The sequence below is a fragment of the Pipistrellus kuhlii genome, unplaced genomic scaffold (assembly GCF_014108245.1).
Source record: "Pipistrellus kuhlii isolate mPipKuh1 unplaced genomic scaffold, mPipKuh1.p scaffold_m20_p_5, whole genome shotgun sequence".
NCBI lineage: Eukaryota > Metazoa > Chordata > Mammalia > Chiroptera > Vespertilionidae > Pipistrellus > Pipistrellus kuhlii.
Window position 1 is genome coordinate 77590500 of NW_023425551.1, and position 25105 is coordinate 77615604.

Here is a 25105-nt window from a genome sequence, read left to right on the forward strand (position 1 = left end):
CAGAGAGAAATGGAGAGGGATAGAAAGCTAGAAACATTGATGAGAGAGAAACATCGACAAGCTGCCTCCTGCACACCCCCTACCGGGGAATGTGCCCGCAACCAATGTACATGCCCTTGACCGGAATTGAACCTGGGACCTTTCAGTCCACAGGACAACGCTCTATCCACTGAGCCAAACTGGTTTCGGCTGGAGCTGAAGCTCTTTGATCAGACCAGTGCAGTAGCAGAAATAAGCACAGTGGAGCAGACCTGAGTGGAGCAGACCTGAGCAGAGCGGAACAGAGCTGTCTAACCTGGCTCCAGAGCAGCCTGGGTCAGTGCTGTTCCACAGCCATCAGCCTTGCTGTATCACAATTGAGTTGTTTGCACTAGTTTCCTTCTGCACCACACCCTAAGTTGGGGATTGCTGTTGGCATTAAATTGGCACCAACAACCAAACATCAGTTGACAACAGTGATGACTAAGTCTTCAAATGAAGACAATTAAAATATGTGCCTCAGCGGAATTAACTTAAAAACAAGTTCTGGATCTTTGACTCTTAAGTGTGAAACAATGACAAATCTCATTTGATCCTCAACCAGATGCTTCAAGGAATCTCAGAGGGGCCAGTTATACCAAGCTAATAAATAGTGGAACCAAAAACTTGACCTAGGTTTTTTACTAAGTCAGAATAGTTTTAATTATCCTGTTCTGTTTAAACTTAGACTTGGGGATTTCTATACTTTAAAAATAATAACTCCCAATTCTCTTTCCATCAGATTCCAATTTCCTATCAACTTGCAGCCCTGAGGTTACCGAATGGTTACCGAATTTTCACAAAATTAGGTCATCAAGCAACGAAGAAATGCCACTCTTGTCAGCCAACTGTGGTGTTAGTTTATTTTACTTGCCCTTTAAGCGGTCCTCCATTAAAGTTTTGTAGTTCTAGGCGCAAGGCACCTTGGGAGTTGTAGTCTCGGGGCACAGACTTCTGTGGCCCGAGGCGCTGACTCACTGACATTCAATCAGCTCAGAACCAATTTGCTCTCCGCACAGCTATTGGCTGGAAGGCAGCGAGCGCCCGCCCCGCGGCTTGACGCCGTGGCTGGGGGAGGCATCCCGGGGCGGGGCGTAGTGTGGAGCTCGCCGCGCGTTCCCGGTACCTCCGTCCGTGATACAGCAGCGCAGCCATGGCAGAACCGCAGCCCGCGTCCGGCGGCCTCACCGACCAGGCTGCCCTCGGTTGTTGCTCGGACCCGGACCCCAGCACAAAGGTGGGCGCAGAACCTATTTCTCCCGAGTCCCGGGGCCCAGCGTGGCGCATTTGGGGTCCAAAGATAGAGCCGATTCACCCGGGCTCAGCCAGGCCCGGCTCGGACTGGATTCGAACCCCATTCGACCGCGTGTGCAACTCTGTCCGCCTTGGGCGGGCCGAAGTGGGCTGGGGAGAGGACTAAGGGTATGCAATGGGGGTTCCGTGAGAGGATCCATTTCTTCAGATTGTTTCAAAGCCTGCAGCCCAACTTGCATTAACTTTTTAATTTGGGGATGTTCCCTGAAGCCACAACTAACTCAGAGTCAGATTCGCTGTCTGTGGGTGTGCGTGTTCCCAAGGTCAGAAACCGTGGCGAATTAGAAGAGCAATTTCAGAACTAACACCCAACCCAGGTTCCAAGGTCCCTGTCCGGCGGCCTCTCCCAGCCTGCAGCATTTTCCCGTCACTACCCTGGCTCCAGGCTCAACTCCTGGAAGCTAATTTGATCGCTTCGGGTTTAACCCCGCCCAGAATTTCACTTTTCCTTCGCTTCTATGTATGTATGCTCACAGCCACCCTTCTGCCCTGCCTGTGCGATTTAGCCCTAGGAGAGATTACAGAATCTTGGAGATTAGATCCAAAAGGATTCGTAGAAATTTCTTCACTGATCTACTCAGTGGAGGAATGACCTGTTGCACATGAAGGCTCTCATCCCTCCAGCTTGCTTAACTTGTCTGTACTAAGAGCCAGTGTAACTAACTCACTGAGGTGTGGTACTTCCGTTGTCAAGATTAGACACAGCAGTTGCTGGGGGATTGTTCATCAATGTCAGTAAACGCCTTCGTATTTATTCACTGGGCTGGGGAATTTCTAAATTCCTTGAAGATTAAATGTGTTTGGCTCAGTGGATAGAGCGTCGGCCTGCAGACTGAAAGGTCCCAGGTTCGATTCAGGTCAAGAGCACCTGTACCTGGATTGCTGCACATCCCCATAGGGGGGTGTGCAAGAGGCAACATTGATGTTTCTCTCTCATCGATGTTTCTAGCTCTCTATCCCTCTCTCTTCCTCTCTGTAAAAAATCAATAAAGTATATATTTTTAAAAATGTGCTTTATGCAGCCCTCTAAGAGGGATGCATGACTTTGGTCCCTGCTTGCTCTTTGCCCTCAGGGCAAAGAGTCATACACCTGTAATTGCTAAAGCCTCTGACTAACATCTGTTACTTAGGCAAATATATATACAATCTCTCACACTCATCTCACTTGTATACCTTCTCATAATAATGCTTAGTTATTTCACATAGTCTTTCGATATACATTAATTTCCCAGGTAAGTGGGGATTTTATGTATTGGGCTAGTAGTAAAAAAAAAAATTTTTTTTCAGGGAGATCTTTATGAAATTTGTTTAGTACACTTCCTTGCATTCTTTTTTTATTTTTTTATTATTTGTTAATTAAATTATTATCTGTGTACACATCTTACCACTCCTTCCCCCCTCCCCCCCATTCCCATACATACTCTCCCTCCCCAGAGTTTTCCTTGCATTCTTAATTTACACTCCTCATAATCTAAATTTCTCTTGGTGATTTGGAGTAGTTATTTTTTGGGATCAGAATTTTTTGGCCTTTGAAGTACTACCATGTGGGGTACATAAAATGGAATCTGTACTAGCAGCTTATATATATTCAGTGTGTCAGGCCCTGGGTTGCTGTTTTATTTTATTTATTTTTTAAATATATTTTATTGATTTTTTACAGAGAGAAAGAGAGAGGGATAGTTATTATAGAAACATTGATGAGAGAGAATCATCGATCAGCTGCCTTTTGCACCCACCCCCCCTCCCCCACTGGGGATGTGCCCGCAACCAATGTACATGCCCTTGACCAGAATCAAACCTGGGACCTTTCTATCCATTGAACCAAGACGGTATTGGCTGGGTTGCTATTTTATGTACATCACTTAATTTAATTCTCACAACAATCCTGTGAAGCAGGCATTATCTCCATTTTACAGATGAGTCTCTGGCACATAGGTATTGGGTAACTTGCTCAGGAAGGAGCCCACACTCACAGCTTCCACTCTTTTCGGCTTCTGGGGTACTGTTTTCAGCACTAATTTTGGAACTTGAGATGAAGTAAATTTAAAAACCTAAGTGAATTAAATTCAGCCTGATTACTGATTACCTGTTATATATAAATAATGTTTGGGGATACTAGGATAAACAAGATGAGGTCCCTTCACCAAACATACACCAACTCTAACAATAAAATGGAACTGGGAGCAACGTGCTATTAAAATCAGAAAGCACCCTGGGAGCACAGGAGGTAGACATTCTTGACAACAGCATCTGTGATATGGTGTGGGCACGGGGTACCTGGAATCTGGAGACCTACATTTGATCCCCGGTTCTATCATTGGCTGCTGTGACTTTAGCAGGGCACTGGGGCTGAGTTTGTAAAAGGAGCATAAAAAGAGCCACTATGATGATAAAGTGCATTGGTGTTCTCAACACTATGACACGTTATACAGTTTAAGGCTGCATTTCAGTTGTGGGACCTGGCACTGCTCAAGCAGAAGGCAGGGGTGGGCCCATTCCTTGAAAGATGGATGGGATTCCAATGCCACATGGGAGACAGAATTACATAGCAGGGCATTCTAGGTGGGGGACACCTCTGAGCAGAAATGTGCTGAGATATCAGAAAGGTGCAGCGTGGTGCAGGTTCTGGAGAGGAGAGTTAACGTGTTTTTGGTTGAAGTCTGGGTCATCTAAGCAGCAAAGTACTGGTAGAGGAAGCTAGAATGGTAGGGTGAATTCAGGTCATGGAGAAAGCTCTGAATGTCATATCTAAGGAAGCTGGATTTATATGAGTAGTGAGGAACCATTCAGGGTTCTGTTGAATAGGTTGGAGGGATCCAAGCCTGAGGTGATGACTACGCCTAAAAGGCTCTTCCAGAAAGTGAGGTAAGTGATGAGGGTTGCTTTGAAAAGGAGAGAGCAGCAGTGGTGGAAAATCCACTCCCTTGTTGATCATTTGAATCTCTGACATAAAGGTAGACCAAAGAATGAACAGCTGAACATATCCTGGGCTATAGTATTTGGCTAACTGTCTTCAAAAGACCAAATACTTCTTTTCCCAAGTAGTAATCTGAAAGTCAGTTTTTCTACTGTTCTCATCAGTGTCCTCTGGTACAGTAATTTGTAGTGGTAGGTGATAGAGTTGGGAAAAACTTTCAGGGATGGTGACATTTCAGCTGTGTTTTACCAAATACAAAGGAGGTAGCCAGGTAGAGTTGGATGCAGAGGTAATGGGAAGAAAGAATGGAAAGGAGGAAGAAAGGACAATAAACAGAGAGAATGATCATTTATAATAAAAGCCTAATATGCTAAGTGTCTTGTCATCTGGTCATTCATGCAATCAAAGCATCGTATGCTAATGATATGCTAAGGCCGCTCAGTCACTCACTATGATGTGCACTGTCCACCAGGGGACAGACGCTCTGTCCAGTAGGTTACCTTGCTGCTGGGCTCTGGCAGATCAGGATTGAACGAGACAGGCCGGACATGCCCTGGAGCCCTTCCATAGTCCCTCCCCAGCTGGCCAACCTCCTGTGTCCCACCCTAGCTCCAATCATGCACCGGTGGGGTGCCTCAGCCTGGCCTGCCTCCTCTCGAAATCTGGGACCCCTCGGGGGTCAGAGAGACAGTTTTGGCCTGATTCTGCAGGCCAGGCTGAGGGACCCCACTGGTGCACAAATTCGTGCACTGGGCCTCTAGTAGTGTATATATAAAAGCATAATGACATCAGAAAACTGATACAGGGATCTACAGGTAATGATACTGAAGTTATAAGCAGTGCAAGTTGAGGGGAAGGTACACAAAGCAGTCATTGGGATGCTCAAAGAAATTATGATCACTCATTATGTTCACTTGTTTTTCTCACCTTGCAAATATTTGTATTTGGTAAATATGTGTGTTTTACTAGTATAGTGCATAATTAAAGTAAATATACATTTATTGAGGGTGCATGCGTCTTGTAAACTCATAAGGATATGAAATAAAAAATATTTGAGATTACCAGTTTAGGGAACTTGTGAAAAAAATGAAGTTAGACAAGTATGCATCAACCATATGTACTTGCTCTTGATACTTTATATTTTAAATAATTTTTTTAAATTGATTTTAGAGAGGGAGGACGAGAGAGAAAGAAAGAGAAACATCAGTGAGAGAGACATGGATCAGCTGCCTCCTCCACACCCACTTCTGAGGATCGAGCCCGAAACCCGAGCATGTGCCCTGACAGGGAATAGTGGGATGATGCTCAGTCTACTGAACTACCCCAGCTGGGCAGTACTTTATTTTAAAGGCTGTGATGCACTGCTGAAGGATTCATTTTTAATCCAGAAATGGCACGGCTGGGTTTTCATTATACAAAGATCAATCTGGTAGTATTTTAGGAAGATCACTTTGGGCTGTGTTGTAAGCCTGCAAGAAGCAGGAGACAGGGAGGCTGTTGTAATCACCCAGGCAGGTGATCACCAGAAAGGCAAGGAGAAGGATTCCAGAGGGATTTAAGCAGTCAGGTTGATGCGATGCATGGATTGCATTATGGAGGAGTAGAGACAGAAATCTAGGGAGACTCCAGGTATCTGATTTGGGCTAGCAAGGGATTCTAGAGGTGTTCTTGATGGGAATATAGGAAGGAGCATTTATTTTGGCTGTGACGAATTTAATATTTTGACCCAGGTGGAATTGATGAGTGGGCTGATAGAGACATCCCTCCAGAGCATGACTTCGGGAATGCAATTTGGGATCAAAAGCAATAGCTGATAGAGAAATTCTGGGTGTGTTTCATAAATATAACAGAAAGAATAATAAGCAGAATAGCTTACTCTGGGCCAAGCACTATGCTAAGCACTTTCATGCATTATCCCATTTACTTTTCAACTGAACCCTACAGGCTGAGAACTATAATTATCCCCATCATAAAGACATGAAAACAGGTTTAGGAAAAGTAATGATTTACTCAAGGTAATGGTTATATAATCAGCATCTGAACCATATTGCCTCTGAAGAATTATTTGTCTCACGCTGCATGAGACTGGAAAAACCTCATGATACTGATGGTTTCTAGGATTTTCCTGTTTCTCTTACCTGTTGTAAGAGTGGTCTGGCAGGTGTGTTTACCAATATCACAGGTAATTTTTAAATTTAAGAAACGCACCTTTGTGTCTCCTAGCTATTTCTGTCTTTCTCATCTATAGGGAAAGTATGCTTCATATATGTTGTTGATTTATAGAGTGGGAAGGAAAGGACCAAATGAAACCAATTTGGATAAGATAGAATGAAAGTGAAGGAGTGGCTGAGTCATTTTCTGGAACATTTGTTAAATTCCGACCCAGGCTGAATCAGGGAAGCAGCACTAGAAGGAGGAAGGTAGTAAAGAAAAAGATAAGTTGTACCATATTGTGCATCAACCATGAGCCCCAGCTGTCACGTAGCAAAGCACTGTTGTTCCCCTCAGCTATACTTTCCAAAAGAATCTTTCACTGAAGGCAGTCGTGATTTTAAAAAGTCAGGAAAATACTAAATTGCCACTTTTTGTTTTATAGGAGATATAACAATGGAGTAGAGTTAAGCCCTTGCCCATTTCATGTGATTCTGATCTGTGGTTAACTCTAGTTTGTTTCCCAGGAAACAATTAAAAACTGTGTTTGTTCCTTGGGAATACTGTTTATGGTAAAAAAAAAAAAACAACTCAATTGGTAAATTGCATGAGAGGGAGAGTTATAATCATCTAATAGGAAGCCATAGCTTTGGGCTACCCTGAATGCAGTGACTTTTGTGCAGATTCAGGAAGCCGTGCCTGAGTTGTTGTTACTAGAGGTACTGGCTCTGCGGTGCACCAGGTGGTTCCACGCCTCCCCGGTGTGGATCTTCTCCCTGAGCGGGGCTGTCCAGCTCCTTCAGGCACTCCTGCTGCAGAGGAGCACCTAGTCCAGCTCTTTTCCTTACCCTCTCAGCCTATGGTGGTTTGTTTTGTTGAGCCATAGACTTCAACTGCTCGCGGTAATGCAACACCTTTGACAATTGCTTGGGAGAGCGTGTTGATAGGCTCCAAAGGGCATTGGCATCACGGTTACTAAGGCCAACACACACGTGTTAGGCCAAAGAAACTTCCGTTTTTCTGAACATTTGGCTAGTGCTAAATTTAAGCGTGAAGTTTCTCTTTTCTGAAGACTGAAGGGGATAGAGGCAATAGAGATCTTGATTTTGAATAAGATATACTATCTTACAAAGCCCCTTAGTGACAGTTCTAGAGAAATGAGTGTCTTCATCACTAGAAAGAATCTGAGAGGTAGAAGACACAAAGTTAAGCAACTGTTTTTGCCATTATTCTGGCTTCTTGACAAGTTTTGATATATCCTGAAAACAGACATTTAGTGACCAAACATTGTTGGGGGCAGATGTATAAGATCCATTTGAAGACTTCTTCTGGGAATGGAGTGTACATACTTTTTCCTATTCCTCCTGATAAGTACGTTCTATGTTAAACAGACATAGGAGACGGAAAGGTGAGGAGAAGGCAGACTGGCTAGGGGCCCCGAGACCCTAAGAACACCATGGGAGTGAGTTTCCCCAGCTTTCTTTTTGCCTCATATGGCCCAGACTTGGAGCTGACAAAGCTAGCAATCTGGAAATGCCAGTGGGTACAGACCAAGGAAAGCCTCGCCCTCTCTCCACAGGAATAGGAAGTGGGCAGTGTTTCCTGATAAGTTGGAAACTTTTAGACAATAACTGCTCTGCTACAACCAAGCACCACAGAAAAACATTATGGCTGCAGCCCCCCCTACACCAGCAAAGGCTGAATGGGGAGTCTGGCCCACCCCAAGGGGCAATAATGAGGTGCCTGATACCCCTGCCAGGGTGCTGTCAGAGAAGGCTGAGTAGGGAGCCAGAACTTCCATCTCACAGGAAGTAACAAGCTTCCCCCTGTGCTATGTCAGTGGAGAAACATGGGAAACCTGAAGTTCTACCCCAACCCAGCAGCAGAGAAGTATTTTAAGAAAATCATAAATGAGAGAGTAAAGGGATATAAAGAGAGGTAAGGTTTCTATACTTGATTCAAACCGATAAATAATGACACCAAGTGACTGTGATAAGTTATTTATATACAAGGGTGGGAAAAGTAGGTTAATTATAGTAATAAATAATATAATAATTAAATAAATAACAATATAAGAATAAACAGTTTCACATACAACTGTAAACCTACTTCAGCCCACCCTGTATATAACAAAACACCAGAGCAACTACTAGTAAAGCTATATACAAATAAAATACATGTAAAAATACTCTAGAGAAATCAAAATGGAATTATAAAAAAAGTCCCAGTGATCTATAGAAGGGCAAAGGAAAAGAAAGAAAACAGTACTGGCCGGTTGCTCAGTGGTTAGAGCGTCAGCCCATAGGCTGAAAAGTCTCAGGCTCGATTCCAGTCAAGGGCACGTACCTGGGTTGCCAGCTGGCTCCCGGCCCAATCGGGGTGAATGTGGAAGGTAACCAATAGATGTGTCTGTTTCACATCGCTGTTTCTTTCTCTGTGTGTCTCTCCCCCTCTCTCTAAAAATCAATGGAAAAAATATCCTCAGGTGAGGATTAACAAAAAAGAAAGAAAGAAAAACAAAAATAAGTAAAATGGCCAACTTAAGCCCTAATGTTTCAACAATTACATTCGATGTAAATGAACCAATTAAGACAGAGTAGATTGAAAAACATGCCCTTGTTTATCCATATATGATGGAATTTATTGTGCTGATTATTATGCAACACATGTAAGTTAAGTCAATATGCTGTATACTTAAACTTACATGGTATTATATGTCAATTATATCTCAAGCTGAAAGAAAAATTAAAATATGACCCAACTACATGGTATCTATATGAAACTCCCTTCAAATATGATAGAGGCAAGTTAAAGTGAAAGGATGAAAATATATTATGCGGACAGTAATCAAAAGAAAGCAGGAGTGCCTATGTAAATATCAAACAAAGTAGATTCCAGAGCAAAAAAAATGATCATGGAGAAGTACTTGATATAATGATAGAAGGGTCAATGGACTTAGAAGACATAACAATCCTGAATGTGTTTGTACCAGACTGTAGAACTGCAAATTTATGTGATGCAAAAACTGATCTAATGGAAAGAAGAGATAGACAGATCTACAGTTATAATTGGAGAATTCAGTACTCCTCTCTCAACAATTAGTAGAAAATTAGCAAGTCTGTAGATTTAACAACACCTTCAGCAAATAAGATCTAATCAGCAAGAACATATAACCAACATTTCTAGAACACTCCACCCAATAATAACAGAATACACTCTTTTTAGGAGCCCACAGAAAATATTCTAAGGTAGATCATGTCACAGGCCCTAAAACCAACTTGAACAAATTTAAAATAATCGAAATAAAAAGTGTGTATTTTGACTATAATAGAATCAAGCTAGAAATCAATAGCAGAAACATAACAGGAAAATCTTCAAACAATTGGAAACTAAATGATACATTTTTGAACAATCTATGGGCCAAGAGAATTCTCAAGGGCAAAATTTAAAAAATACATTGGAGAGTTTGGCTGGTGATGCAGGCTGTGAAAGAATTCACAACTAAGACAAGAGGAAACTTATTTTCCTTTCCCAGGGAGGAAAGGGCCAAGCATTGCTAGTCAATGCAGGGCAGGGACCACACAGTGGCTTTTGTATGTATGTATGTATGTATGATGTATGTATTTATTTATTTATTTCTGGAGAGGGGCTACTTTATTTTTAAATTTTTTTAATGTGGCTTTGCACTTTTTATTTATTTTTTGACAGTTTTTTTTTTTAAATTAAGGTATTATATGTGTACATATTTTACCTTTGCCCCTGTATGGGAGTGGGGAGTGGGGTGAGGCAGTGGCTTTTGTTTTTAAAGAGCAAGCAATTACATTTGCTAAGTGACAGGAAGGGAGGGGGGTTGTGTTGAAGTTGAGCAGATAGCAGGGGCTGTCTTGAAAAGTCAGTTTACTTGCTTTCCAGGAGACAGTCCAGCAGATGTCCTCCTCGGGTGGTGTCTTATCAGTGTTTCTTCCAATCCTGTAAAACACGCTTAGAACAAAGTTATGAAGAGCTTAAAAGAGGCTTGTTTGAAGAGGAGGGGAGAGGAGAACTTTCTACTAACTAGAAACTCCTTGATGCAAATTATCTAAACATTTTCAAATTATTTAAATGTTTCCCTTGAGTTGTGAAAACAGCAGGGAGAAGGGGCATGAAAGATTGCAACCTTGAGAGTAGCTTCGCTTGCCCTGAGTTTGAGCAGAGGATCTGTTTGAATCAAAGGAACTAACAGTCTTGGGTTTAATTGCCAGATGCTGTGGAGGCCACAGCAAAGAAAAGGAGAGGTCTTTTTCTGTCTTTACAAAAATGAAAGCGAAATATCAGCTAACAGTGCTAAGGGGGAGAATTTATAGCACTAAATGCATACGTTCGAAAAGAGAAAAGTCTCAAATCGGTCATTTAACGGTCATTTAAGTTTCCTCCTCAAGAACCTAGAAAAAGAAAAGCAAAATAATCAAAGGAAACAAAAGGAGGGGAATAATAGAGTAAAATCAATGAAATTGAAAGCAGAAAATAGAAAAAAACACAATTAAGCATAGCTGATTCTTAGGAAAAAGCAACAGAATTAACAAACTGTAGCAAGACTGCCAAAAAACAACAACAAAGATGACACAAATTATCAATGTCAGAAATGAAGTAGGGAATAATACTACAGACTATGGATATCAGAAAGCCAGGCATCAATGTTCAACTGTCTATACATTAACTAGACAATTTACATGAAGTGGGACAATTCCCTGAAAAACACAAAACTGTCATAACTTAGTGTGAAATAAATAATTTGAATAGCTCTGTAACATAAGGAAATCAAATTCATAATTCATAATCTTCCAAAAAGCCTGTCTCCAGGCCTAGATGATTTCACTGAAGAATTTTTCTAAACATTGGAGAGGAATTGATACCAATTATACACAGTCCCTTCAAAAAATTGAAGAGAAGAGAACACTTGCCGGTTCATTTTATAAAGCTAGTATTACCAATGTACTAAAACCAGATGAAGACAGTACAAAAAGAAAGAACTGCAAATCAATATCCCTCACAACTATAGATATAAAAATATTTGACAAATTATTAGCAATTAGAGTTCAGCAATATAAAAACAATCACATACCATGACTAAGCAGAGTATATTCCAGGTATGGAAGGCTATTTCTATATTCAAAAATCACTCAAAGTAATTCACCACATCAGGAAGCTAAAGAAGAAAAATATGATCATATCAATTGATGTAGAAAAAGCATTTGACAAAATTCAATACTATTCGTGATTCCTCCCCCACATTCCCATCAAATAATAGGAATGGGAACATCTTCAACTTGATAAAGAGCATCTATAAAAACCTTACAGCTAACATTGTGCATAATGGTCATGCTTTCTTCCTAATTTGGGGGAACAAAGCCAGGATGTCTGCTCTGACCAATCTTATCCAAAATCAGGCTGCAAATCCCAGCCAGTGTAATAAATAATGGGATTATATATTCTATAGGATGATGTGAGTTACAAGGGGGATGTGTCTGTGCGGCTGTGAAGGGAGAGGTCAGAGTTTTCAGGCCTGTCTTATGAAGTCCTTGGTTTTGACAAGAATAAAAATGTGTTCGGAAGCACAAACATAGTTAAGAAACTCATGGTCTGAAAGATACTGTGGTAGAAGAAGACCTGAGCTTAGCATCCGAAAGTTGGGGGCAATTCATTTAATCATTCTGAGTATGTCGCTCATCTATTAAATGTGGATTTTAATACCTACAGGCAATGATGCCTCATAGTATGTACCTAATGAAAGTAAACTCCCTAGTGATGTCAGATCCCAAGGCAAAATTATTAATGCTAATAATAACCTTAACTCCATGAGTTATTATACTCTCTATACCCTTTTATCAGTCAAATCGAGTCTCTTGGTTCCTGATTTTTAAATTGGACAGTTTCACAATGGTGTTACAGACAGCAATTTTTACGCTTTTAGGTATTTAGTTTAGGATCTTGTAACTCCTTGCTATGGTTACCAATAAATAGTTCTGTGAGGGCACTTGTGTGTTCATTCAAAAAATTTTACAGTGATTGGATTCTTTATTTATAATGTCACTGTTTAGTTTGGGCACCCAAAGGCAGACTGGAGATAGGGGTTTAGTTCTTTTATTTGGGAAGTAGTCAGAGAAATCTCTGGAGTGGGGAACAGAGGTGATAGGAAGTATGTAAGAGGGAGGGCATTTGGAACAAAATTCTGGGGAGGGAGGCTATGTATGGGAGGGGGGACAATGGTAAGATATGTACACAGATGATAATAATAATAATAATAATAATAATAATAGAAGAGTGAGGGCATTTGGAACAAAACTCTGGGGAGGGAGGGTATGTATGGGGGGGCAATGGTAAGATACGTACACAGATAATAATAATAAAAAATTTAAAAAAGAGTGAGGACATTTGGGTTTGGGCTTGCTGGGAAGCCTCTGAGAAACTGGCACCTTCCTCAGAATTGTCCCACTGAGGACAATTGGTTGAGTGTCATTTCTGGGCTGTAAACTCCCTGGCACTTGGGACCTGCCAACCCTTGTGACCAGGAAATACCCTTGGCAGAGAGCCCAAGTTGTAGGCAGTAGGTATGGAAGCTTTCCAGATGGTTTCCATGGTAGACAGAAAGGACAAAAAGTGTTTTCTCCATAACTGTTGTTACAATGGTGGACCGTTTGCGTCTTGTTACAGAAGGCACAGTTAATGTTGGTACAAGTGCTAAAAATGGAAGGTGTTTAATACGTACTGTTCTCCTTAGGATTTTCTGTTGCAGCAGACCATGCTGCGAATTAAGGATCCTAAGAAGTCTTTGGATTTTTATACTAGAATTCTTGGAATGACGTAAGTAAACTATATATTGGCGCCTGTAATGTTTAAATATATAGCTTTGCAAATACAGGGAATGCTTTCAAATATATTTTTAAAAATGGTTTCAAGTTTGCTTCATAAATCACAAAAGTCCTTCTGGCCAGCAGTCAGGGGCTGCTGTCAGGGCTTCTGTCAGTTCCTCTGTCCCAGCCAGGCTCAGTGGGCAGCGAGACACCAATACTTGTATTTTCTCTAACTCCCTTCTCTCTGAGAGCTGCCAGTTAAATCCTTAGTATGCCCAGACCCTTTGGATGTTAGAGCCACTTTTAGCCTCTTGTTTACTTCAGAAAAGGTAGAGATACAAAGACCTATTACTTAGAAAATGAATGAGTTTACCTAAAACTGGCCACCTTCCCATTTTTATAGAAAGTGTTGTCTTTTGCTGAAAAAGGTTATCCTCTGATCTTGTCATTCTTCAAGTGCATTTGTTTATTATTCTTTTTCAAATTGTAAGAGAAGATTTATTTAGAAAGTTAGTGGAAGTGAGCCAGCTGGGCTGCGGAGGCTCAGGAAATAGGTTACAGAAGCAAAAGCCGGGCCCTTGGAGCTTAGGAGAGAGAAAGACAAAGGTAACTCTCCTGGAGAGAAGAAGCGAAGAAGAAGAGGTGACAGGAAAGGCGTGGCGGGCTCCCCAGAGCTCATTTTTATTGATTTGAGTTTTCTGTTTGTTTTTTATAATAAAGGTAAAGAGTAAAATGATCTTTAATTTGCTGCCTAGGTAACTTTCATTGACATTGAGAGAAAAATTTGGTTAATACAATATATGTCTCTGTTTTAAAAATCCAGCCAATTCAGAAAAATACAAAATGAAATGTAATAACTTCCCTCTCCCAGTTCTTCTCCCCAGAGATAACTGCTGTAAATAATTTATTGTAGTTTTTTTTTTTTTTTTTTTTTTTTTTTTCAGGAAAAGTATTTTGCATATTTAAAGGACAGAATGAAACCAAACTAATTTCATTTGCTATTTGCAGGCATTTGATACAGTATTTCATTCCATCTTCAGAGTAGGTCCATAAGGTAGCTTATGTCCCCATATGAAGGAAGAAGCCAGGGGTTAAACATTAAGTAACCAGCCCTGGTTTTGAAGCCAGGTCTGATGAACTCCAATGCTGACCTTGTTTTTAAAAGCCCCCAAGAGGGGGTCGTAAGGTTGTACTGAAAGATATGCTCAGCTGAGAAAAGCAAGTTTCAGCAGGAACATGAGCTGCATCTCCCACCTGACAGGTCTGCAAGGCTGTGCAGTCTGTTTAAGTATTTCATGACTGCAGTATTTGAGGTGCTTGATGCTTTATTATAAACAGATAGAGTAAGTCTTATTTGTGCTAAGTCAGTGCATAGATTTTATCGGCCAGGGCATGTTACATACCAGTGATAATCAAAAGATTTCAACAGAACTCTAGGAACTTTTCATTTGTTAGGCTTCAGTCATTCCCTCTTATTATGAACTAGAGGCCTGTCCATGAAATTTGTGCATGGGGCAGGGGGAGGGGTGTCCCTCAGCCTGGCCTGCACCCTTTCGCAATCTTCTGTCCAGGGGATGTCCGACTGCCAGTTTAGGCCTGATCCTGCTGATCCCACAGGGATCAGGCCTAAATTGGAAGTCAGACATCCTCTTTGCAATCTTCTAACTGCTCGCCTGCCTGCCTGCCTGATCGCCTCTAACCACTCGGCCTGCCTGATCACCCCTAACTGCTCATCTGCCTGCCTGAACGTCCCTAACTGCTTCTGCCTTGGCCCCCACCACTGCAGCTTCGTCCAGAAGGTCGTTTGGCTGTCCAGTTTAATTAGCATATTATACTTTTATTATTATAGATGAGGTCATCTTGGAGCATTTAATGCTAATCTAAAGAAAATTATATGCATACTCATACTACCCTATTCCTTGCAAAATAATCTTATACTCTGAATTTACTTTATAGGCCATAACTTTACTGATCTTTTTTAAAACCTCAGGATTAATAATTTGTCTACTCTTTCTCTCATATCAGTCTCTCCTTTTCCACTGGGTTTTTTCCCTCGACCTACAGAAAAGCTTAAGTCGTCTTTATTCTAGGATAATTCTTACTCTTTGCTCTCTGGCCCTCCTACCCATCGCCTCCCACTATCGATGGAGGTAGACCACGCTGCTGATTGACTTGCTCCTCCCCTTTCTCTCTTAGTGCAGGCAGTCCAGCTTCTGCTGCCCCATGCTGCGGAAACTGCCTCACGGGACCTTTCCATATCTGGTGACCTGTTCCCAATCTCAGGCCTGTTCAACCTTTCTGCAGTATTTGATACTATTAACCACTTAATTGTGGACAGTCACCTCTTCTGTATCCTTCCTTCTTCCTTACCACAGATTTTTCCCCTAGGAGTTTTGGCTTAGTAAGAACTCAGTACATTTATTTATTTATTTATTTATTTATTTAAAAAGTATTTTTAAGTTTTATTTTTCAATTATAGTTATTATTTTTTTCATATTTTTTATTGATTTCAAAAAGGAAAGAAGAGGAAGAGAGAGAGAAAATCATCAATGATGAGAATCATTGATCAGCTGCCTCCTGCATGCCTCCTAACAGGGATCAAGCCCACAACCTGGGCATGTGCCCCGAGCAGGAAATGAACTCTGACCCCCCTGGTTCATAGGTCGATGTTCAACCACTGAGCCACATGGGCTGGGCTATTTTGATTCAGTTTCAGATGTCCAAGTTAGTGATTAGACAGTCATACTTTCAATGCATTTATTTTCTTTAACTGAATGTCTTATACCTGAAAGGACAGTAAAGTAACACATTATATCTTTTACTAAAAATAAAATTTTATTTTGAAGATATCTTTTGCAATTTTTAAACAAGTATCATAATTCTGGCTAAGTTTCATTATATTTAAAGAATTGATGATATCTGAAGAAATGATGAATTACAAAAGTTTGCTTTTTAAATTTTTATTTCACTGATATTTACAGATGAATATATGTTGTTTTTTAAATCCTCACCCGAGGATACTTTTTAAAAAATTATTATTGATTTGAGAGAGAAAGAGAGAGAAAGAGAGAGAGAGAGAAATGTCAATGTGAGAAACATTAATTGGCTACCCACCAACCAGGAATCGAACCCGAAACTTGGGTGTGCGCTCTGACAGAGAATTGAACCTGCAGTCCTTCGGTGCACAGGACATGCTCCAACCAACTGAGCCACAGCGTTGAATAGATTTTTAAAAATGAAATATTTTCATTGGCTTATCTTGCTTTTCCTATTAAAATGGCCTTATTACAGAGTTATTCTTAGTAGAACTTGAAAATTGCTATGTTGATTTTAGCATGAATCAACCTTTCCTGTTGTTAATTCAGGATTGTTGTTTAATTTCAGGCTACTCCAAAAATTAGATTTTCCCACCATGAAATTTTCACTCTATTTCTTGGCTTATGAGGATAAAAATGACATCCCAAAAGAAAAAGATGAAAAGGTAGCGTGGGTCTTCTCCAGAAAAGCTACACTTGAACTGACACAGTGAGTATGAGTTTCTATCTTTTTATATATTCTATATTTTTTAAAGGCTTGTTTTTATACACTGTTTCCCTTACCAGCCTAATCCAAACCTGGTCTACTGAACCACTTTGCATTTGTAACAGGATGTTTGAGTGTTTTTTCATGGATCTTTTGGTCTTTGTGTTGGTCTTATGGCATAAATAGGACTAGTGGGATCATTTGCTTTTTAGGTAGAAAATCTAAGACTGAAATGGCAAGATATTTGCCAACCTATAGCTAACAAATGTTTAAGTACTACAACTAAGTCTTCATAAAATGTTGAAATAGGTATTCCTCTTTTTATTCTTTATGTTGTTCTTGTGCATTGTTTTTGTTGTTGTTAATCCTGACCCAAGGACATTTTTTTCCATTGATTTTTAGAGAGAGTGGAAGGAAGGGAGGGTGGGTGAGTAAGAGAGAGAGAGAGAGAGAGAGAGAGAGAGAGGGAAAAGAGAGTGACGTTGATGTGAAAGAGATACATCTATTGGTTACTTCGAACACTCCTTAACTGACCGACTGGGGCTGGGATCGAACCTGCAATCCAGGTACGTACCCTTGACCAGGAATTGAACCTGCAACCCTTTGGTCCTTGGACCAACACTTCATCCTTAGAGCCACCCTAGCCAAGGTTCTGTGCACTCTTTATAACCAAAAACAGCATTTGTTTCAGGATATGTGATTTAATGTGTCCCCTGATTCAAAACAGTTCTGGAATCAGACAGACCTAAACATGAGTCTTGACTCTGACAATAACTCTGTAGCCCTGAACAAGTTATATCACCTCCATCCATGACATTCTCATTTATAAAATGCAGATACTCTCATATAGCCCACGGAGCTGTTATGAGGATTTTACTGGGCACAGAGAGTGATGGTTGCTTTTGTTATTGCTATCCAGATGCCTGGTTTAGTCTCCTTAGTCTACTTAAAATCATATTTTGCCCATTTGCCCTTTCTGTAGTTGAAAAGTTAATATTTACAACAGCAGAGATTAGACCGAGTATATCAAATAATATATAGGATAAGAATACAAAGACAGATTGTTGCAACTTTCTTTCCAGAATATCTGTTCTGCAGGTCCCTTGTAATTGTGTTTTCCCTCCTTTCACAGCAATTGGGGCACTGAGGAGGATGAGGCCCAGAGCTACCACAGCGGCAACTCAGACCCCCGAGGCTTCGGTGCGTCTCCCTGTTTGTATATGACGTGCACGGGCTTGTGTGCTGTTGGCGCCGCATTCCTTTTTACGATTGTAAACGATCCGAAGCATTGAGGATAAGTAATTTATTAGGAGCAGGGCTGTTGTTATTTTTAGTTTCACAAATAATTTTATTTAGGAGCCATTTAATCTCTCAGTCTCAGTCTGAACATTACATCTCCTCTCTCACAGTGATTTTACTTTTCAGTCTCTGTGTTATATTTCCAGTGGGTCTTCAATGTGAAAATCAAAAGCTGTGGCAAATAACAATCTTGATTTTTGCTTAGCATATATTTCTGCCTGAACTAAAACCTTTCAGTCAAAATAATGGGATAGCAGGCTTAAATTGGCTGTTATGTAGTCACTGTCAACCACAAACCTAGTAAGTATGGGTAAATGATTATTCTTTTATAGGTTATTCTTAATAGATTGAATAACCTATTCTTAATAGTCTATTCATAATATATGAATCAATTGTGGCCTTATTTTCAAAAATTTATAATTCAGAGCAACTAATTAATTTATTATACCCAGCCAGTTAGACTTACATTTTTATTCTTTAGTTCAGAGCAGGACAAAAATAGGTTTACAGTTATGAGTACATGAAACAGAGTTTATTTTTATATTATTATTATTATTATTTACTAATTATTGTATTATTTTCTATATCAACAACTATAGTTCTACTTCTGCTTCACCTTGTATATTATAGTTTTCTAACCTCCTTGATTCAGTCTGTCTTTAGATGCCTTTTGTTTTGAAATATACTAGTTTTGGAAGCACTTGGCCACCTGTTGTAATGATTTCTTCCTTCTCTTTGCCTTGTTTCGGGGGTGGTCACCTAAGGTCACATTGGAATTGCAGTTCCTGATGTACATGGTGCTTGCAAAAGATTTGAAGAACTGGGAGTCAAATTTGTGAAGAAGCCTGATGATGGTGAGTTATAGAACATTCACTGAGCACCCATGGGAAGGCACTGTGGTAGTAATACCCTTTTGGAGCAAGTAACTTTGAAGTAGTCTACTTCAACCAGCTTAATGAAAGAAGGGAGTTGTTGGAAGAATACCTGCTTATTTAGGACCTGAAAGATGGTGGGTGCTTCCCAAGGGACTAGACACAGGATTTGGGGAGCCATCAAAGACCTAGGCTCCTCACCTACCCTCAGACCCCACCTTATTCTCTGTCTCAGGTGTTATCTAGCTACCCCAAAATAAGTTCCTTAAAGTCTGCTTTATCTGATATTAATATGACCATACCAAATCTCTTCAGTTAATAATGGCCTGGTATTTCTTTTTCATCTTTTACAACCTTTGCATGTCCTTAAATTTTATATATGTTTCTTGAAATAGTATATGTCTAGATTTTGTTGGATTTACATGCAGTATAATTTATTTTACTTAGATTTGTTTCTGCCGTAATTTATTTTTTCAGTTTTCATTTGAAACTCTTCACTGTTTTCCCTGTTTCATTTTAATTTTTTATTTCAATTAAAAGATTTGATATCCAGATATCTTCCCCACAGGAAAAGAATTTGTTCCCTTTTACTCCTATCATGTTACTATTACCCAGACTTGGATATGATTCATTTTTTAAAGATAATAAATATGATTTCAAAGTATTTGATCACCTTTTCTCCATATGTCTCTTACAGCATTTTTTAGATTTTTGTCTCTTTATTAAGTACCACAACCAAAACTGTTTTAAAGGATTTGTGAAATAAATTTTTGAAGCTTTGCATGCCTGAGAACCATGCCTTCAGACACAAATGGCAGTTTTGTTGAATATAAAATTTTAGGGTTATTTTTCTTCAATCTTGGACATAGAACTCCATTGTCTTAGTTTTCCAATGTTGCTGTTGAAAATTTGCTGTCTGATTTATTAATATATTCTTTCAATGTTTTTTTTTTTTAATTTATTGCTTTTTAGAGAGAGGAAGGAGGAAAGAGAAACATTGATTTGTTGTTTTGCTTAGTTATGCATTCATTAGTTGCTTCTTGTATGTGCCCTGACTGGGGATTGAACTCACGACCTTGGCATATCAGGATGACACTCTAACCAACTGAGCTACCAGCTAGGGCTGATTTGTGTTCTTTGGTATATTATCTTCTGTTTTGTTCTGGAAGATTTTAAAATTTGTTATTTCTTTCTCCTTGCCTTCTTTCTAGGAGATTTCCTCAAACTGGCATACCAGTTAGTTAATTTTTTCTCAAATGCATCTGTTCTGATAGACTCTTTTGGTTTCTCATCTAATGTGTTATTTCAGCTATTATAATTTTGATTCCTAAGTTTTGCTTGATTGCTTTAACTTTTCTTTCTTTTTTAATATATTTTTATTGATTCAGAGAGAGGAAGGGAGAGAGAGAGACAGAAACATCAATGATGAGAGAGAATTATTGATTGGCTGCTTCCTGCTTGCTGTACACTGGGGATCGAGCCTGCAACCCGGGAATGTGCGCTGACTGGGAATGGAACCATGACTTCCTGGTTCATAGGTCAACATTCAACCACTGAGCTGGGCCCTTTAACTTTTCTTGTTCTTATTTCATATTGCTTATATTTCATACTAGCAATATGAATTCGTGCATGCATAGGGTCCCTAGGCCTGGCTGGTGATCAGGGGTGATCTGTGGGGCGGCCAGCAGGGCGATCAGGGCCCTCGCTTGCACCTGCCTTGGCCTGGAGCTGCCTGCTTGTTGGCCCCGCCCCCTGCCACCACTGCCACTGGTGCTGTCTTTGGGGCGACCAGCGGGGCAATTGGGGCCTTCACTCACACCCACCTTGGCCTGGCACCGCCCACTCACCTGTTCAACCATCCCGCCGTGGTCCCGTTCTTCCCGCTCTCTCCACTGCTGGCCACTGCCAGCACCGTGTCACCAACACTCACCATTTTCCACGCCACCCCCTAGTGATCAGCGCATGTCTAACTCCCAGTTGGTCAAACTCCCACCCTTGGGTACAATTTGCATATTAGACTTTTATTATTTACGATTCCTTTTCACTTTTACGTGTTTTAATTGTTCTTGGTCCATTGATCTAATATTTGTTCTTTTTGAACCTATAATCCATTGTTTATGATTATGTTCCTCAAATTCTTGTTATTTTGTTCTTAGAGGGAGTATTTTTTATTGTAAATATTAGTTATCCTGGCCCATCAGGCAATGTGAATGAGGGGAAAGCCAGATTCTTTACAACCCAGTGACAGGAAGGGGGGCTGGGCAGAAACCCCTAGGCACTGAAAATGACAAACACCTCACACTCCACAGACCAAGTCTCTTGGTTAGAGCTTCCTGCTTTGTCCCTCCAGGACGAAATATTAGCAGTATTACTAGGAGACATTCCTGAGATTGTCAGCCCCTAAGCCTGGCTGTGTGGAAAGTGAAGGCTGGAGGGGATCAGTCGGTTCCCACGTGTTTTTCTCATTCCCCACAGGCTTCTGTGTGGGGTACCATTACTCCTGAGGACATCTGAACGAGTCCATGAAACCTCACCCACTTCCCTCCCCCTAGTGTGGGGTGGTGCTGATGCCCCAGCCACTGGGAGGAGCAAGAATCTAACAAAACACTTCCTGTTTATTCTCCCACAGGCGTGATGGAAAGTACCCCCTTCCACATAGACCAGTTAAAACAGTCACCCTACCTCATTCCCACATTTCCTCTCCACAACCATCACCCAAGGGGTTCTTACTTTCCCCCCCTACTTGCCATGTTCCTCTGGGGTGATTTTGGGGAAAAGAACTAGAGATAGGAGTCAACTAATTCAGCATCTTAGTCCCATAAATTTCCGAGGTCACATTGTTCCATTTAAGCCAACAGCTCTACTTGCCACTTCAGTCTCAGTTATGAATTCCTGTGAGAAAGAACTGGATCAGCGGACCTTGGGTTACCCAGAATAGTCTTCACAGGGTTGTATGATTCGAGCATCTGGGTCTTTGGGCTGTGGGTGAGCCATGCCCCCTGCTCCCTTGAGCACCTCCTTCTTTTCTTCTTCCTCTAAAATAAGACAATTTCTGCCCTAGCCAGTTTGGCTGAGTGGATAGAGCAACAGCCTGTGAACTAAAGTGTCCCAGGTTCTATTCCAGCCAAGGGCACTTGCCTGGGTTGCAGGCTCAATCCGCCCCCCCCCCCCCCGCTCCCCCCCCCCGTCAGTAGGGGGCGTGCAATTTCTGTAATGACTCAACTGGTAGCATGAAATGATAATGTTATAAAGAGGAGAGATTCACCTGTTACCTAAAAGATGTATCCAGTCCCACAGTTTATTTCATTATACAATAGTATATTCCCAGCTATGTATAGAAGTTAGAATATTAGTCATTCCAAAAAACATGCATTTGGGCAACAATGACAACAGAATTTTTGAAAATTAATACTGTAAAGAATGCAAATTAAATTTGAAGTAACAAAAACCTTTTAAAAGTTTTTCAGTCTTTTTAATAATGAAAACCATTTCATTTTACAGGTAAAATGAAAGGCCTGGCATTTATTCAAGATCCTGATGGTTACTGGATTGAAATTTTGAATCCTAACAAAATGATAACTATTATTTAGATCTGTGAGAATACTACTTTGAGATTTCCATGAAGATACTGTGGGAGTTAGAAAAGAGAGACAGGGAACCTGGATATTTTCGGATAACAGAAGCTTCGAGGACTGATGGTGCATTGTCTCAATTCAAATTATTCTCAAGTGCATTTCCCTTCCTGTTTCAGCTGTGCTTTCCACCGACCTGACCAGTCCCTCTAATTTTAAAGTAGTGCTTTGCCTTGTGTACTTGAATGTGGTTGTAGAACATTAGTTTTCTAGGTAATGATTAGAACAGTTCCCTTCAGAGGCTGCATTTGCCTTCTCCCTCCCAACATGACTTCTCTACAAGTCTGTCTTTGAATCATCATTTTAAAAAAAACAAATTTAACATGTTTCCTTCTGGGGTTCAGTCCTCAGAAATAACGTTTCACAGCGGAAAGTAAAGAGCACTGACCAAAAACAAAACTTTATGCGCACTTGAAATAGAATAAAGTGTTTATTTTACAAGAGAGAAGGCACTCTTGGGAGGAATTCAGAATCATGCTGATGAGGATGCTGACAGAAAGACTAATTTCTTCTTATGTATAAAGTGCTTTCAAAATTCAAGGACTAACCTCTTTATTTTGGGAGTGGGGAGAAAGGGGAATATTTTTCCTGGGTTTGCAAACACCAAATAAGGCGGTCAACATGCTTTATCTTGTTTAATCCTCCCAACTATCCTGTGAGAAAGAACACAGGCTAGACATGTAAAATAACTAATTACTGGAAGGCAATACAAAATAAGCATGAGTACTCAAAATTTCATCATTATTTTTAGCATTCAGATGTACCTCATAAATGAGTACCTCACAGGACGTCCCCCACTAGCCTCCTGTTGTAAAGCCTTCGGTGACTTAGCATTATCCTCTCTGCTCTCGGCCTGAGAACCGTGGTGAGGGAGGGAGCAGCGGAGGAAGTATGTAGCCCTCAACTGCTCTGGGGATGCCCCGTTGCTCTTGTGTGAGTGGTGCTTGTGTTACCTGTGAAGAGCCGTACACTAAGGTCTTTCAGATGCCGGTAGTCATTTAGGATAAGTTATGACCAGTGTCAACTTAGGTATCAGAAATCAGCTCAGTGGTCTTCTCTGCCATGATTGACATTCGATGGATTTTAAAAAACCAAACTGATTTTTTAAAAATCTCTTCAGGCTCAGAGAAAAGAGCATCCAATTAGTTGAACTGCATTTCGGTTTCCTGTAGACTGTGGTGGAAGATCTTTGTTAGGCCATGCCAACTGTAAGCACACTGCTAGAAGCACTTGGCATTTCCTCTTTGGATGGAATGGGTTTATGTGAGCAACTCAAACAAATGGCAATACTTATAGACAAATAAAGCATTTAAATAAGACTGTTTAATTTGTAAACTCTCCATCATGTTCTTTCTTAAAAGAAGAAAAAGGCTGCCTTCAGGGAGTAGTGCAAGGATGTGAAGGAGCTTGCAGGCTTGTTCTGAACTGGGAATCGATGTAATTCTGTGTATCCTACAGAGCAGATAGTTCCTATGGATAACGAGGGGTGGGAAAGGTGGGAAGAGGGAAGGAAGGAAGGAATAAAGGGTTGAAGGAGAAAGAAGTATAAAGAAGAACGGCCACATCAAAAGGTGAGTTGTGGGAACCAATGAAGACTAGTTTCACATGTTGGGGTATAACATCAAATGGGCACATTATTAGATTCATAAATTCAGTTGTTCAAATCTTATTTTCACAGAAGAAGCCTTCTGTACTTGCTAAGAAAAACTTGTCAAAAGATAGCCCTTGCTTATTCCTTAAACTCATCCTTCTATGCATTGAAAAAATACCTATTGTATCACCAGGCTTTGCTAGCAATTAGGACAATTCACTTCCAAATTAATCTACCTGAGAAGTGGTGATATGAAAGGGTTAAGTTGACCTCAAGGAGTTTTTCTTATGGCCATGTAGTACTCCATTGTGTCTAAGAAATATATGGTTTAACTCATATGTGGAATATAAAACAGAAACTTATGTACACAAACAGCAATGTGGTGGTTGCCAGAGGGAGGAGGGTGGGGGAAAGAAGGGGTTCTGATAAGGGGTGACAAGAGAAGATTTGACTTTGGGTGGTGGCACAAGGTCCTCTATATAGATTTTATAAATTAGTAATCCATACATGTAACATTTAGTTCAAGTAGACTTGTGGTTCTCAACCTTTCTAATGCCATGACCCTTTAATACAGTTTCTCATGTGGTGGCCCCCAACCATAAAATTATTTTTGTTGTTACTTCATAACTGTAATTTTGCTAATATGTTTTCCGATGGTCATGACCCACAGGTTGAGAACCTCTAGCAGGGTAGCCTACGACCATCGGAAAACAGATATTTACATTACGATTCTAACAGTAGCAAAATTCTCATCCCATCAAAGGCACGCACTGTTAACATGTCACTGGCATTAACCCTGATCACCTGGCTGCAGTGCTGTTGTCAGGCTTGTGTCCACAGTAACGTTTTTCTCCACCCCCACCTCACTGCCATACTGTGCTCTTTGGAAGTAAGTGGTATGTGAAGCCCACACTTAAGGTGTGGGGCATTCGGCTCCTCCTTGAGGGGAAAATGGCTTT

General features: G+C 40.6%; 1 protein-coding gene and 1 long non-coding RNA gene across 2 annotated transcripts; one reads left to right on the plus strand and one right to left on the minus strand.

Annotated features, from left to right (window-relative positions):
- The first annotated feature begins 1072 nt into the window (after positions 1–1072).
- On the plus strand, positions 1073–23872 carry GLO1 (glyoxalase I). The gene is made up of 6 exons (XM_036414407.2): positions 1073–1255; positions 13158–13240; positions 16615–16755; positions 17885–17952; positions 18816–18905; positions 22425–23872. Exons 1-6 carry the CDS (start codon positions 1172–1174, stop codon positions 22511–22513), a joined length of 555 nt encoding a protein of 184 aa, XP_036270300.1. The 5' UTR covers positions 1073–1171; the 3' UTR covers positions 22514–23872.
- On the minus strand, positions 17832–18943 carry LOC118705550. Its single transcript, XR_004983711.1, has 2 exons — positions 18811–18943; positions 17832–17947 (listed from the first exon to the last, which is right to left on the minus strand). It is a non-coding gene; the product is annotated as an uncharacterized LOC118705550 (long non-coding RNA).
- Positions 23873–25105: the final 1233 nt, after the last annotated feature.